At 38.7% G+C, this 17,468-nt stretch overlaps 1 protein-coding gene across 4 annotated transcripts in view; it reads left to right on the top strand.

Annotated features, from left to right (window-relative positions):
- Window positions 1–14,816, top strand: part of GSK3B (glycogen synthase kinase 3 beta) — a 270,061-nt gene extending 255,245 nt beyond the window's left edge. For all 4 annotated transcript variants that reach the window (XM_007985675.3, XM_038003375.2, XM_007985674.3 and 1 more), the window contains one exon: window positions 9,255–14,816. In XM_007985675.3, coding sequence (XP_007983866.1) covers window positions 9,255–9,322 — 68 coding nt within the window. In that variant the 3' untranslated portion in view covers window positions 9,323–14,816. The remainder of the gene's footprint in view (window positions 1–9,254) is intronic.
- The last annotated feature ends 2,652 nt before the right edge of the window (window positions 14,817–17,468 follow it).

Genomic DNA, 17,468 nt, shown 5'->3' with positions numbered 1-17,468 from the left:
AAAAATTCATCTGGCTAAAATCTGGTTCAGATTTTGCTATGGCTGGTGGCCCCTTTGTCTTACAATTACAATTATTTTCACCTCAGAATTCCTGTTACCTACATACTAGCCAATTCTTTTTAGTTGGGCAGAACTAAGCACAGAATAATTTCTCTCATTGTTTGTTTCTACTGTTTTTGAGAGGTGAAATGTTAAGCAAATGGTCAGTTTATTAGATGCTTGCTTTTCTAAAATGAGAGTTACCCTCCCTCATCCTTTCCCCAAGTACTATTAATATTATACCTGGCCTTTGGGCCAGTTTTACAGTGTACATTGGGAAAGCTGTATTCATATTCTGTCTAATGTAGAAGCTGCAGTGCATGCCCTGTTGTTTTTCTTTGTAAAGTTCTTCCTGTTTTCTCTTTATCTTAACCCAAATAGATGTTAAATTTCATAAAAGTCTGCAACTTTAAAAAAAAAAAAAAAAGGCATTTTTGTCTATCAAGAACATAATAGTGTATAGTTATTTTAGGAAATAAAAATTACCTCTATTCTACTTTCAGAGATAATCACACATTATGTTTTAGTCTGTATATGAATGGGCAGAGAGACATGCTTTTTAAAAAAATGGGCTTAGGCTATTTAGAGGGTGAAGGTATATGACTATATTATTCAGCCAATATCCTAAGGTTATACCATAATTAACTTACTATTCTTGGACATTTGGTTTGTGTTGAAGATGGGGTTTTTTGTTTTTGTTGTTTTGAAAAATGCTTTGAAGATATCTTTGCATAAAGCTGTACTTATTCTTCTAAATTTTTAGAAGTAGAGTCAAAAAGTATAAAGAATTTTAAAGTTTAATGTCAAATTGCTTTCCGAAAGCTTGTCCTGCTGTCAGTTCATACTCCCCACTGTCAATACAGGTACTTTTCTATTTCCCCATTGCCCCATTTCCTCATAGAGTGGGAGTAGGGGAAGTACAGTGTGCATGTGCGCACATATACATTTTTAGGTGCTACCAACTTGATAGCCAATTAATATGTGCATCTCTTTTAGGTACAATGCTGCATCCGTTTCCTCCTGTTGGCTCTGCATCTGAAATACAGACTTCCATTTTGAACTATACCATTTTGACAAATTCACTGACACCGAGATTGTATCTACCCCATGTTAGAGTTTCAGGTTCACTTTGTGAGTTAGTATATAGATACCTAAAATCAAACCAGCTTAGTCATTATTCTCACCAGAGCAGTCCTAGACATCACTTCTAGAAGTTCTCGCTTTCTGTGCAAAACATGTTCTCTCCTATCAAGTCAAAAATTTTATCTGGGTTTTTCCCCTCTTCTAAAAGTAATTTAAAATCTGGATTAAGTTGGAATCCCCTATCAGACATTCTTCCGTGTATCCCTGAAGTGTTCCTCAGTTCCTTGCCTGAAGTCACCTTCTTTTATTTATATGTCCCTTTTTTTTTCTTTATTCCTAAATTAAGCATTTTAACTTAAAGGAACGGTGAAAATGTTACCTGTGTGTCCCCATGATCTTCAGTTTTCTGCCCTGGGCAGCCAAACTTCTTAAATAAAATGTGCCCTGCCCCAGACCTCACAGGGAACTGAGACCTCTTAGCTGCCAGCAGATCAAATATAAACAGTCTTATTGACAGGATGGGTTGACTCACAGGCATCCGAACTTTACTTCTATTTTTACAATCACTAAAGTCCACCTTAGTGTTCTGTGCCATATCTTTTCCTTACAGGTGTACTTTGATTTCATGAGTGTAAATTATAATTTCAAATTAAATATAAGTTTAGGGTATACTTTGATTCTCTGTAATTATCTTGTTTGTTCATGTGCCAGTTAATAACACTAACATCTAAGACATAGTTTTACAGTAGAAGCATTTCCACTTGGAACAGCTTGAGTAGGAGCATCCTGAGTTAGGTACACAGTATAAATAATATCTCCCAGGCTGTTAATTTTATCTTCTAGAGAGATTGACCTGTCATAAGACATTTTTAACTATTATAGAAAGAGGACACCTGATAAATAGAAACACATGAAATGTGCTTGGAAGAGATTGTTGTTGGGCAAGAGCATAGTAAAGGAAATAAGGGAATAAAAATATACCTGGCCGGGTGCAGTAACTCACACCTGTAATCCCAGCACTTTGGGAGGTCGAGGCAGTCGGATCACTTGAGGCCAGGAGTTCGAGACCAGCCTGGCCAACGTGGCGAAACCCCATCTCTACTAAAAATACAAAAAAAAAAAAGAATTAGCCAGGCATGGTGGTGTGTGCCTGTAATCGCAGCTACTTGGAAGGCCAGGAGAACCCCTTGAACCCAGGAGGCAGAGGTTGCAGTGAGCTGAGACTGCGCCACTGCACTCCAGCCTGGGTGACAGAGTGAGACCCTGTCTCCAAAAAAATAAAAAACCTAATGTTTCCAAGTGTACTTATAAAGTGCATGTAAAACACAAAAAGACTCATTTGATATATCTAAAATATGTTATTTTACTAATATGCCAGCAATAGAAATAATAAAATATTTAATAATTTTGTAGCTTTTGGAGAACTTGAAATGTGTTGAGAACAAATAAGGAACTGAATTTTAATCTTTATCTAATGTCAATTACTTTAAATTTAAATAAATCGCCTTATGTAGTTAGCAACTACTCTGTTAGAGAATATAAATAGAACATTTCTGTGATTGCTGCTGGGCCAGATAGTGAGCATTTCAATAAATTAGAAGAATTAAATTTTTATGGACACACAGATCTAGAATACTGATTCATGGTGGCAGAGCCTTTGGAATCCTGTCTCCTATGTTTATTTTCTCTCTTCTCCTCCCAACCCATTTCCTTGTTTTTACTCTCTTTTCATTTAAATCCTTTGGCAGTAGGTGTAAGTGGAGACCTTCCATTCACTCTCCTTCCTGCTCCTCATTTGGACCTTTGATCAACCACATTTGGGACAGGGAGCATGGACAGGACCATTTGTGGGCGGGGGGTGGGGGGATGCAGACAGCAAGGAATCAAGGCAAGAACTTCTGTGTTTATGACTTGAGCATTTGAGTGGGGCAGTTTCCTCAGTATTGAGACAGTTGACCCATTAATCCATGACTCCATTATCTAACAACTCTTACAAATCTCTTGAGAATCTTTAAAAAAAAAAAAAACAAAAAACAAAAAACACTGTAGATCCTGTCCTATAAAAAGAGATGTATGTATACCAGATATGGAATTTTACATATGAAAATTTACTCCAGGACAAAAATCACAGCCTTATGGACTCTTTTGGGAACCTGATACTTAAGGGTTCTACCCTTGGCTTCACTGTGGGATTGCCTAAGTTGTGTTTTATGTCTTATGTCACACAGAATAAAATTGGTTTTAATACATGTGCCAATTTGCTTTGCAGTATCTGGTACAAAGCCATAGAGCCATGGATTTTTCAGAAAATAATTGATTCCTGAGAAAATTCTGGAAAAAAGACTTAAATCTAATATAATCTTTTTTTTGTCTTGTACAGTTTCTTAGAAGCACACCTAATTATGTAGGGAGACTTTGTCAGTGATTCCCTCATTGGCTTGTGAATGCAAACCCTAAATGTCATTTAAGTTCTTTGACATATGTATTTGTTACCTATTTCTGCATATTAGTTCACCCCCCAACATTTAGCTATTTAAAACAAGAGTAAACGTTTATTGTCTCACATAGTTTCTGTGGGTCAGGGATTTAGAAGCAGCCTAGCTAGGTGGTTCTGGGTCAGAGTCTCGTGACATAGTCAGAACATTAGCTAGGGATGCAGTCATCGGACGACTTGCCTGGGGGCAGAGGCTCTACTTCCACAGTGGCTGTCATTCGTGTGGTTATCAAATGTGTGCTGGCTGTATGCAGGAGGCCTCAGTCACTCAATAAGTGGCCCTCTCCATAGTGCTACTTAAGTATCTCACATTATGGCAGCTGGCTTCCCCAAGACTAAGTAATCCAAGAAAGAAGGCAGTGCGGAAGCTACAGTGTCTTTTATGTCCTAGCCTTGGAAGTCACACACCGTTGTTTCTGGAATATCCTATTAGTTACACACGTCAGTCCTATTCAGTGTGGGAATGGACTGCATTAGGCATGGATACCAAGAGGCATGAATCATTAGGGTCATCTTGGAAAGTAGCTACCACAGTGTGTAAGGATGATTTTGTACCTTCCTTTCCTTCCCCACAAAGCTGATTGTTCTGTCTGTTTCCTCTTAAGTCCATCCTTGGTTTGGGGGAGTTTTTTTGTTTACTTGTTTGTTTTTCCATAGTAGCATTAGACAGGTGATAATGGGGGTTGGTTTATAGGAAGCTTCAAAGTCAGTGAAATGTTAGCTCTGTAGTTGTTTCCAGAGCACTTATATCTCTGTACACCCCATACTGAAAACAAAGTAACTGTGCTGTTAAATTTTCTTATCACAAACTCTTCTCTTTTAATGTAACATCTCTTACAGATAATAGAAATGTGCCTGTAGAAATCATAGTGATTTTATTGAGGTTAGTTCTAAATGAAAGTCACCTTAATCTCTTTTCTTCTTTTGCTAGGAAATCTTTTCTGCTGCCTCCTAATGCCCATAATATGGATCATTCTCCTTCCTTGTGCTCTGTGTTCCACTCCCCTGCTTATTAGCTACATGGTCTTGGGCACATTCCTTAATCTATTTGTGCTTCCTTTCTCCTATTTGCAAAATGGAGGTAACAGTTGTACCTATTTCTCAGGGTTGCTGTGTGAGCTAAATGACATGACTACAAAATACTTAGTGTGGTGTCTGGCATATTGGTCAGCAGTATGCTGTCATTAGTATTTACTTTATTGATGTTGGTTATTGCAGTCACACTAGATTATACATATATGTGTTTTTAGATGTCCCTTTTACCTTCCCATCTATTGAACAATTGCTGTATGCCAGATACTATGCTAAGCACTTCATAGGCCTAATTTCCTAGGTAGGTAGTATCACTACCATTTACCAGTGAGGAAAGGAGAGAGAGATTAAATAATGTGTTCCAAAATCACACAGCTATTAAGTTGTACAAGTAGGCTTCATACTCAATAAATGTTTATAGAGTTGGTTTAGTTTTAAGAAAGATATATCAGTGTGAAGTTCAGAAGAGCATCTCTGGTGGAAAACAAGAGACTGTAGAGTTGGTTAATGATCTATAGTCAGATCATTTATAATGAAAATGATCTTAGCCTCTCTTTTAAACCATAATGCCATTTAGCATCACTTTACCAGTGCATATGTAATGGGAAGGGAATGTAAGGAGAAGCAAATGAACTTTATTGTTTTTATGTTATGGAGTCACTATTTAAATGTTTGAGAAGAAAAGTTACAGAAATTACACTAAATCCAATGACAATTTATCAAAATTTTAAATGAATAAACATTTTTAATAGAAAACTCATTAATTCAGATTCCATTGTGTAAAAATAAATTTAAAGAATGATGGTGGGAACAAAATAAGCATGTGCCAAGATTTGTTTCTTGAGTTATTTCTAAAAAGATGTTAATCTGTGTTATCTTGTTTCCTGATTGTTCTTGAACTGGTTTCTTCCTAGCCACCAAGAGGTCAGCTCCTCCTACTTTTCTTGGCCAAGGGGCCAATCCATCTTTATGACGGGATTGTAGAGATTATGAAATGTAACTTTATTCAGTCAGTAATTGGGTGGTCTTTTAAGCCTACTATTGAGTATCGAATTTATAGAACTTTGCCTTTTTTGTTTTACTTTTTCCCTCTCTGTACTTTGTCTTCCTCTGAAAAAGAGAACTCTGTTCTTCTCAGCAGGACATGTGTGATCTGATTTTAAGTGGAGCTCATTGCATCAGGCACAAGTTTTTTTGAAGAATGTCTATAGGACTGTGACTTTTGATATCAAGGATATTTATAATCAAAATAATTAGCCATTAAAATTATGTTCACTAAGTGATTTGAAAATAACTCAAGAGAAAAATATGAGGTAATTACAGATCTGAAGAGCATGGGTGTCCATCAAATTTTATTCAGAAAGAATCTGTTTCTGGTTTTATGCTCACTTAAAAGGCTTGTGCTAGGCCGGGCGCGGTGGCTCAAGCCTGTAATCCCAGCACTTTGGGAGGCCGAGACGGGCGGATCACAAGGTCAGGAGATCGAGACCATCCTGGCTAACACGGTGAAACCCCGTCTCTACTAAAAAATACAAAAAACTAGCCGGGCGAGGTGGCAGGCGCCTGTGGTCCCAGCTACTCGGGAGGCTGAGGCAGGAGAATGGCGTAAACCCGGGAGGCGGAGCTTGCAGTGAGCTGAGATCTGGCCACTGCACTCCAGCCTGGGCGACACAGCCAGACTCAGTCTCAAAAATAAATAAATAAAAATAAAATAAATAAAATAAAAATAAAATAAAAAAAGTTTACTGTGATCATGCAAGCAGTCACTGAATGTATCCAAGAAAGAGGAGACTGGTTTTGGCAGTGTCACAAGCTCACAGACTGTAGTCAGTGAAAGGACATCTGCACATTGGTGCCAAATAGGATTTTGCTAAAGAGCCCATTAACATAAATGGGCTGGTGGCCATGTAGATGAGGTAAAACTGAAGTCAGCCCTGGCTGATGTCAGCCAGTGTAGTTAATGGGTGCCGTGGCCAGAGCTGCTCTCCATGTTGGCATGGGTGCTGATGTAGTGGTCAAACAGATAGATAAATTTCTGATGATCAGTGCCTTTCTTAAGTCCTGGGGAAGACCAGAATGACAGTTCTACCTGTTATCTTCCCATACTGAAAATGAGAAGGAAATGCTGTTTGATGATGGTCATGCATAGGTTCTGAGTGTCATCAGAGCATGTGACACGCTGCAATAAGCATGGGTTTGTGGTGTTCCAGGTTTTCTCTGGATTTTTTTTTTTAATGCAGCCTGTGCCTGAATCATGAAAATGAACATTTTTATCTGAGAAAGGCTTGGAGGAATCTGTGGTCTAGATAGGAATTGATGTTAGGTTATTGATGCGCAGAATGTGGATGATCATTGAGGGTAAAACTTCCTTTAAACAGGGCATATCTAAGGAAGGTCAGGAGGTACGAATGAAGTGTTAGCATAGTTCCTCAGTGATTATTAGAAAAGGTGGTCATCCTGGCTTTGGAGAGTCGGTTCTATGTCATGTACCCTTTCCTGCCACCTGTTCATTTGCCATACCGATAAATTAATATGACCCCATGCCGTGAGCTATATGAACCTAATGTGTGGATTCCGATGCCGTAATATCTTCACTTGTGTACATGATAACGAGATTAGAAGCAGCTTTAGCTATTTTGAAGGAAATTAAATGAATTAAACCTAATCATTCACATTAAGAGATATTCGCATTCCTTCCCCAAAGGCTGTGCTAAATGTATATAAGGGCAGATTATCAGGAAATTAGGAAGTATAATTTTTATAGATTGGCTTTAGAAATGAGAAACTGAACAGCTAATCCATCATAGAGTTCCCTATGTGTCCTTGGGTCTTTTGTGTCTCCCTCTAATTCAGAAATTCAAAGTAGAAAGATCCGGGACCAAATGTTAACATTCAGCCATGACATTGGTTATTCTGCTCACCATAGCACATGGTAGAGCCACAAATCCCTTCAGTCCTAGAGAGACAAAAAACTTCTGAGTCTGCCTTTTGGTGTCACCAACTATGATGGCATTGTGGCTTCTAGAGAGATGGCTTTTCAAAGTTGCCCATCCCAGTCAAGCCACTTCTCTTGCTCAGGGCTTAGTGTGAAATCTTCTGGGAAAAAATTTGGCTAGCAGTACTTTCCCGGTCATTAAGTGAGATGACAAGGATGCAACTTGATAGCCACTAAAACAGCAGTCTACTAAACCAATTTGGACACAGTTAGATGCCCACTTAAATGTTAATGGATGCTGTGAAATAATAATAGACCTTAAAAGGGGGAAGGAGACCATGGTTGTAGAGTTGTACGTATTTCTAAAAGATTAGGGCAAAGTAAGCTCTAAGTAAGTTCTAAGTCAGGATTTGACTACAAGATGCTTTCCTTTTTTTAATTTTTAATTTTTGTGGGGACATAGTAGGTGTATATATTTATGGGTTACCTGAGATATTTTGATATAGACATGCAATGTGTGATAATCATATCAGGATAAATGGGATATTCATCACCTCAAGCATTTATCCTTTATGTTTCAAACCAGTCATACCTTTAGTTATTTTAAAATGTACAGTTAATTTTTTTTTTTTTTACTATAGTCACCCTGTTTTGCTAGCAAATACTAGGTCTTACTCATTATTTCTTTTTTTTTTTTGTACCCATTAACCATCCCCACTTCCCCCACCCTCGCTACCCTTCCCAGCCTGTGGTCATCATCCTTCTCTCTATCTCCATGAGTTCAATTGTTTTAAATTTTAGCTCCTACAAATCAGCGAGAACATGCAAAGTTTGTCTTTCTCTGTCTGGCTTGTTTCGCTTCACATGATGACTTCCAGTTCCATCCATGTTGTTGCAAATGGCAGGATCTCATTCTTTTTCTTTTTTCTTTTCTTTTCTTTTTTTTTTTTAGACAGTATCTTATTGTGTCACCCAGGTGGTCTTGACTCACTTGCATCCTCAATCTCTTTGACTCAAGCAGCCCTCCCACTCAGCCTCCCATCATTCTCTCTTACAGCTACATATTACTCCATTGTGTGTATATACCACATTTTCTTTTATCCATTCATCTGTTGATACAAGATGCTTTATTAAATTGACTGAGTGAATTGGTACTGCACTTGCTGTTTCTTTTTTGCTGGTTGTCGATCTTCCATCTCTATGAATAATGAAGAAGGACTGTTCTGCCTATCAACACTGACCCACATTACTTTCATTGCCTCCACCCATTTACTCACTTAAGCAGATGTAACATGGTTCAGAATTTTTAGCAAGTTTTCCCAGCTGTGCACTGTTCATTTATTTTCAAGTGAGCTAGACTCCAGCTGAGTGTTCATATACAGCTGATCCCAGCTGTAGCAAGAGCTTTGACTGAAATGGTCTCTGGCTCCCTGAGTCTGTAACTTATTCAAAGACACTGTTTTCCCTGTACCAGGACCATGGTGAGGCATGAACTTAAATCCAATAAGAGAGAAATTCAGAGTTCATAGTGTTGGCCTTATTTAAAACAACCTTCCAAATAACAGCTTGGAAGGCCATACAATTCACAGCCTGCAGTTGAAACAGTGTACTTGTTCTCTTTCGCTGTTGTAGCATTGCTCATGCTCTCTTTTGGGACCTTTTGACTTGCAGATGCTAATACTGGAGACCGTGGACAGACCAATAATGCTGCTTCTGCATCAGCTTCCAACTCCACCTGAACGGTCCCGAGCAGCCAGCTGCACAGGAAAAACCACCAGTTACTTGAGTGTCACTCAGCAACACTGGTCACGTTTGGAAAGAATATTAAAAAGAGAAAAAAAACCTGTTCATTTTAGTGTTCAATTTTTTTATTATTATTGTTGTTCTTATTTAACCTTGTAAAATATCTATAAATACAAACCAATTTCATTGTATTCTCACTTTGAGGGAGATCCAGGGGGTGGGAGGGGTTGTGGGGAGGGGGAAAGCGGAGCACTAGAACACACAATCTCTCTCCCACGACAATCTTTTTTTATTAAAAGTCTGCTGTTGTATACTTTAAAAACAGGAGTCCTGCCTCATGCCCCTTCCACAAAAGAAGAAAACTTTGTTCTGTGCTGATGGGTTTTTTTTGAACTTTGTTTTCTTTTAAAGTCTAGTGCAAGACTTTGGTATAGTGCACAGCTTGAAATTGGTTGGGAGTTTAGCAGGTATAACTCAACGGGGACTTAAATGTCACTTGTAAAATTAATCCATATCTTCGGGTATTTATAGACTTGCCTTTGGCATGTTGGTGGCAGGTGTGGCAGACAAAGAAATGTGTATCATTCGTAACCCAGGGAGGTCAGTAAAGTTTGGAACTCTACAGGGAAGATTCTTAGTAGATTTGTTAAGGTTTTGTTTTGCTCTCAGTCAGCGCTAGTGATGTAGAGGCTTGTACAGGAGGCTGCCAGAGGGGAAGCAGCAAGCAAGACTCAGGCACGCATGCTCTACAGGTGGCTCTTTGTTTACCTGACCAAAGTTCTTTGCAAATCTTAGCACAGTTTCAAACTAGTGACCTGGGAGGAGACGGAAGGGGTGTTGAGCAGGCCGAGCTAGCTGCTGAGGTCAAAGACTGACGAGCCCAGAGGAAGGGGACAGGCCAGGAATACATCTCACCACTGTGAATAAGTTTGTCCAGATTTTTTTCTAAAATTACTTCCCTTGGAAAGATACACTTGAGAGGACATTGTAGTTAAATAATGTGAACTGTAACAGTCGTCTACTGGTTTATTTTTCATATTTTTTAATTGAAAATCGAGCTTGCAGAAATAGCCACATTCTACACATAGTTCTAATTTTAAATCCAAATCTAGAATCTGTATTTGTTTTTTAACCTCATGCTTTTTACATTTATTTATTGATGCATGTCAGATGGTAGGAATATTAAAAACTACACATCAGAATGATAGTCACTTATACCTGCTGACTTTATAGGAAAGTGATGATATAAATGTGTGTATATACATTATATATACATATATTCAATACTGCCTTTTTTTTTGTCTACAGTATCAAAATTGACTGGTTGAAGCATGAGAAGAATGTTTCCCTCACACCCAGTTAAGAGTTTTTGTGTCTGTTTTCTTTGTGTATCAGTGAATGGTGTAAGAATCAGTCTCTCTTTTTGAAGAAAAAGCAATATTCCTTGGAATGCAAGGAGGATTGAAGGACTATGTTTGCCGTGAGGAAATAGATTTTCATGACTAGTTTGTTTTATACTTTTAAGGTTGGCATCTATGTGGGCCTTATATACTCTAAAATGAACTTTAGTCACCTTGGTGCTTATGGGCCATTACTTGACCTAGAATCTTTAAGGCACAATCAGTTGTACTTCACATTTAAAGATCACTTGAGTGATGGCCGCCTTTCCCTCCTACCCGCTCCTTCCCCACATGCCTTCCAAGGTTAGCTGGTAACTGTAGGGCTGCAGAGCTGAGCCCTTGCTTGTGTGTAACTTGCCCTCCCCCTCCTCATTGCCACCTTAGGTCATGTTATGGGTCTTGTCCTCCAGAGGGTTCGGAAATGGAGTCTGTTGGCAGCCCTCCTGCAGGCCCTAGCACCCTATCCTGCTCCTTAGCTGTGTGTGTGACTCTCCAAGAGAGTTGTCCTGCCTGCTGAAGTGAACCAGTACCCAGAAAGACAACTGTGAGCCATCTTGGTTTTCACTGGCTGTTTAGCTGAGGTCTTGGGCCACAAAAGGGGTTTCACAAACCTCTGGATATATCAGAGTTCATGAGAAAGGAAACATGCTCAGTCAAACCAAATCAAACAAATTGAATTTTATGTTTTATAAAGTGCTTCTGAAAGCTAAGATTTGAAAGAAGCCTGAAATCAGAGTATTTGGCAGCATAACTCCTTAAAGGTAATGGCTTTGATAGACCATTTTCAGACAGAATTTATAAAGAATCTGAAAAGGCAGGTCTGTGATAGAGAAATGGACCTGCATTCAGATGCAACTGCCCAGCAAGCGTTTGGATACAGACATTGCTCTGGACGTGGTATACTTGCCAGAGTCCACAAAAATCAGTGCTTATTTTAGGAAACAGGTTGCCCCCCACAACTGGGGTAAAAGAAGAGAGAAAAGTCACGCTTTTCTCTCATTTCATTGCGTGTGCGTGTGCGCGTGCGTGCGTGTGTGTGTGTGTGTGTGTGGGCTGAGATGTGTGATTTTTCTTTCTCAAGGATCATGGTGGGATCACAGAACTCTTTTATACAAGTGAGATCCAGGTCTCTGAATATCTTTTTGTATATAATAATAATAATAATAAAAAGCTCCTCACCAAATTCAAGCTTGTACATTATATTTTCTTTCTATGTTTTTAAATTTAAGTTTTATTGTTTTGTATGTAAATATGTGGACCCAGGAACTGTTATTAATGAGCAAAAAGTTACTGTTCAGGGCAGTGATTCTGTTTAATAATCAGACAAAATGTAGACGAGCTTTTTAAAGCCATATAGTTTTAACTCTGTACAGTAGGTACTGGCCTGTATTATTGTAACAATAACTCTAGCAATGTATAGTGTATCTATATAGTTTGGAGTGCCTTCGCTTCCATGTGTTTGTTTTTGTTTTTTTTTTTAATTTGTTCCTTTTTAAATTTTAATTGGTTTCCTTTATCCATGTCTCCCTGTCCACCCCCTTTCCCTTTGAAATAATAACTCACTCATAACAGTATCTTTGCCCCTTCCACAGTTAAGTTTCAGTGATACCATACTCAGGAGTGGGAAGAGGAAACCATATTTGTAATCTCATTTCGTTCAAGCCCTGCCTTTGTTTTGGTTCTGAATGTCTGTTTCCTCCTCAGTAGCAGTGACCGGTTTCCTTTCATACTTAGTCCATTCAGGGACTTAGTGTAGCACCAGGGAGCCCTAGAGCTGGAGGATATCGAATAGATTAGATTTTGCTCGTCTCTTCCACAAGCCCTAACCATGGGTCTTAAAAACAGCAGATTCTGGGAGCCTTCCATGCTCTCTCTCTCTCCTCTTTTATCTACTTCCCTCCCAAATGAGAGAGTGAGAGAGAATTGGTTTTTTATAAATCGAAGTTTCTTAATAGTATCAGGTTTTGATACGTCAGTGGTCTAAAATGCTATAGTGCAATTACTAGCAGTTACTGCACGGAGTGCCACCGTGCCAATAGAGGACTGTTGTTTTAACAAGGGAACTCCTAGCCCATTTCCTCCCTCCCGCCATCTCTACCCTTGTTCAATGAAATATCATTTTAATTTCTTTCTAAAAAATCAGTTTAATTCTTACTGTGTGCCCAACACGAAGGCCTTTTTTGAAAGAAAAATAGAGTGTTTTGCCTCAAAGTACTCCATATAAAATGTCTTGAATAGAAGAAAAAACTACCAAACCAAAGGTTACTATTTTTGAAACATCGTGTATTCATTCCAGCAAGGCAGAAGACTGCACCTTCTTTCCAATGACATGCGTCATTTTTTTTTAAGTCCTCTTAATTTTTAGACACACATTTTTGGTTTATGTTTTAACAAAGTATGCCTAACCAGTCATCTTGTCTGCACCAATGCAAAGGTTTCTGAGAGGACTATTATATTCTCTATCCCTGTGGATATAAAGACACTGGCATTTCATCTATTTTTCCCTTCCTTTTTAAAGGATTTAACTTTGGAATCTTCCAAAGGAAGTTTGGCCAATGCCAGATCCCCAGACATTTGGGGGGTTTTCTTTGTTTTCAACTGAAATTATATCTGATTCCTACTGTTCATGTTAGTGATCATCTAATCACAGAGCCAAACACTTTCCTCCCCTGTATAGAAAAGTAGGTATGCTTTACAATAAAATCTGTCTTTTCTGGTGGAAACCTGAGCCACTGAAAATAAAAGAGACAACTAGAAGCACAGTAGAGTCCCAGAGTGAGATCTACCTTTGAGAGGCTTTGAAAGTAATCCCTGGGGTTTGGATTATTTTCACAAGGGTTATGCCGTTTTATTCAAGTTTGTTGCTCCGTTTTGCACCTCCACAATAAAAGCAAAATGACAACCAGTACATAAGGGGTTAGCTTGACAAAGTAGACTTCCTTGTGTTAATTTTTAAGTTTTTCTTCCTTACTATATCTGTCTACAGGCAGATACAGATAGATGTATGAAAATCTGCTTGCCTGTAAAATTTGCATTTATAAATGTGTTGCCGATGGATCACTTGGGCCTGTACACATACCAATTAGCGTGACCACTTCCATCTTAAAAACAAACCTAAAAAACAAAATTTATTTTATATATATATATATATATATATATATAAAGGACTGTGGGTTGTATACAAACTATTGCAAACACTTGTGCAAATCTGTCTTGATATAAAGGAAAAGCAAAATCTGTATAACATTATTACTACTTGAATGCCTCTGTGACTGATTTTTTTTTTTTTCATTTTAAATATAAACTTTTTTGTGAAGAGTATGCTCAATGTTTTTTTTCCCTTTCCCCATTCCCTTGTAAATACATTTTGTTCTATGTGACTTGGTTTGGAAATAGTTAACTGGTACTGTAATTTGCATTAAATAAAAAGTAGGTTAGCCTGGAAATGAAATTAAAATTCACAAGTGTGTGGTCTTTATTTCAGTACCCAACCCTCGTTGTTCACCCTACTATTTTGCCACTGCAATATGTAGTCACATCACCATTTCCGTTCCTCTAATTAGGGAAACATTAATCTTTGTTATGAAAAACAAGATATGAATACCACTTCTTGTTCTTTCCAATGATTTTATTCCATTGTGTAGCCCCAAGAGGTGCAGCTTGCATCTTGGAAACCTTTGGATTTGATGTAGAGGAAGCTTTGCAGACACTGCTTAGAAAAGAAAGAAAACAACTCTGAAAGGGACAGTTTTTAAATGTGTATAAGCTGCTGTCCTTGATTGCTGTGTTCATGATTTGGTGTGGCTGTATTTTCTTTTAACTTTCATCCTATTAGTAATGGTCTTTGGGAGTCTCTGTAAAATATATGGACACCACAAACAGTGGGGCTGTACCTCCCAGGTAACCAACACATGTGTTTGAGTCTGCTCATTTCCAATACTGGATGATGTATGTAAACATGTTATGTCTCTTAGTGCAAAAAGAAACATCATTTTTTTAGGGCTGGCTCACTCTGTCAGGCCTAATCTAAAGGCTAGATATAAGGTCATGTGACTGCTGCTTCAATAAAAACAAATTTATATTCGATAAAGTGTGGTCCTCTTATTTATTTACTGTGGTGTTGGGGTTGGCTAATTCCACTAACATTTGTAAAACAGTTAAACACATTTAACCAGTAGAGGCGACAGGGGAGGATTGGATTAGTGAAAAAAGATGGTACTTGTTCAATGGGCCTCCTGCTGGCACTGAAGTGCATTTGTTTGGGTGTCTGTCTTGTATAGGTTCTGGGATTGAGTTAAACATTGTGTTAGTGTCCTGCAAGACCCTTTTAATTTAGAATCCTGGAAGACTGCCTTTTTCGTTTTTAAGTCTTTCCAAGAAGTACTGACCACAAACAGTCCTTTGGGATCCTATTTCAGGAGAGCAGTGATGGTGGATGTAATTTTGTTTTTATGTTTTGTTTTGTTTTGAGACAGTCTTTCTCTGTTGCCTAGGCTGGAGTGCAGTGGCACGACCTCGACTCACTGCAACCTCCGCCTCCCTAGTTCAAGTGATTCTCCCACCTCGGCCTCCCTAGTAGCTGAGACTACAGGCACACACCACCATGCCCAGATAATTTTTGCATTTTTGGTAGAGACAGGGTTTCACTTTGTTGGCCAGGCTGGTCTTGAACTCCTGACCTCAAGTGATCTGCCTGCCTCAGCCTCCCAAAGTGCTGGGGTTACAGGCATGAGCCACCATGCCCAGCCGGTAGATGTCATTTTGAAATGTGTTCTAGGAAGGTAGTGAGGAAAGGAGAGATCAGGTTTTAGATCCCTGTCGTTGAGAAGTTTGTGAAAGGAAGTGAACGAAAGTGTTGGGAGGGTCACACATTTCTCAAGTGTAGGAATATTTCACTCATCACCACCATCGGATTTAGGAGAGCTGAGGGACATAAAGGGAAAGCTACCAGGAAAAACCAAGCTGCCGTGGAAGATGGCATAATGAGGGCCACAAGTTAGGAGTTAGGAAGGGATAGATAATCGTATGTTTCTCCTTACATCCTCTTTCTCCAGAAGGGAGTGGCCACTCTGGCCCTCCCCACAGATTTGTCATCAATATCAAGACTTAATTAGACAAAGTTCAGGGCCAGGTAGAGAGAGGCTGTTGAGTGGCCCTGACTAATGAGGGGGCAGATGGTATGCAGTAGCTTGCTTTGGTCTTTTGTCCTGAGCTTTGGGGACTGACTCCATCCTCTCCTCACTGACCTAGAAAAAAAAAAAGTGGTCACAGGGATGCCTAAAAACTGATGCTTCGTTCTGCGTACTCAAAAGTTGAGGGAAGGGAGTAAAGAAGAAACCCAAATGTTGGAGTAGGAAAGTTACAATCTGGCTCCTAGTCCCATAAACTTGTGATCCACAAAATTACTGAAAGGAAGTCCCCTGTGTGAACTCCTCAGTGCATCTAACATTGAATCTTTCCTTACTCTTGAAATACGCTTAGTTTTTATAATCTATATAAATCTATATATCAATTCAGTGTTTGGGGAACTGCCCTGGAGTTTTAAAATCAAGACTGGGAGATGGAAATTTGTCCTCCATTCCATCTTAACCTCGCCTTACCCTGTCCTACAGCTAACAACAGTTTCAGGCTCTTGAACAAATAGCACTCGAATTGTTTCAGTAACGAAAGGGAGATGCATATGATTTATGAATACACTGGAATGAAATCTATGTTTCCAAATTAGAAATTTGTATTTCTAATTACAAATGGATTCATAATTAAACAAAATTCCTGGGAGCAAAAGCTGTATTCACTGAGTTTGGAAAGAGAAGCTCTTTTTTCCCCTCAGTATCTTTTCTAAAAATAAGTGCGCCCTATATCTCCTTAATGCAGAAAAGTCTGGTAAAGTCAGAGGGATGACAGAATATGTTTACTTGCTTTGATTTATATTACTGATGATTTACCATGTCCTCAAAGTTTGGCCTGCTTCTTGTAAAATGTCAAAAGCTAAGTAATTATCTGTTCTTTAAAATTCAGTTACTATGAAGTTTTATTTGAATGGAATATTAGACGTTTAAAATTAACTCAATTCCTACATTTTTTTTTTTTTTTTTTTTTTTTTGAGACAGAGTCTTGCTCTGTCGCCCAGGCTGGAGTGCAGTGGCACGATCTCGGCTCACTGCAACCTCCACCTCTCTCATTCAAGCGATTCTCCTGCCACAGCCTCCAAAGTAGCTGGAACTACACGTGCCCACCACCACGCCCAGCTAATTTTTTGTATTTTTAGTAGAAATGGGGTTTCACTGTGTTAGCCAGGATGGTCTCGATCCCTGACCTTGTGATCCGCCAGCCTTGGCCTCCCAAAGTGCTGGGATTACAGGCGTGAGCCACCATGCCTGGCTTACATTTTTAATTATGGTATGCACATATGTTAAACTTTTATACAGAATAATCATTTTATAAGTAAGCTAAGTTAAATAATTCATTTTTATGTTCTTTTGTTTTTAACAACAGTTGTATAAATTTTTTTTAATTATACTTTAAGTTCTAGGGTACATGTGCACAACGTGCAGGTTTGTTACATATGTATACATGTGCCATGTTGGTGTGCTGCACCATTTTTATGTTCTTACGCCAGAGTCTTCAGATTTATGAAGGACAATAATAAAATAAGTAGTAAAAATATGTATGTTTGTGTGTATTTCTATTTCCACACCCCCACATTATTTTCCCCAGAAAAGGGCCAAAAAAAGTTTACCCC

This window comes from Chlorocebus sabaeus, chromosome 22, assembly GCF_047675955.1.
Source record: "Chlorocebus sabaeus isolate Y175 chromosome 22, mChlSab1.0.hap1, whole genome shotgun sequence".
NCBI lineage: Eukaryota > Metazoa > Chordata > Mammalia > Primates > Cercopithecidae > Chlorocebus > Chlorocebus sabaeus.
Note: the sequence above shows the minus strand (reverse complement) of the source record. Positions and strands in the feature narration are given on the sequence as shown.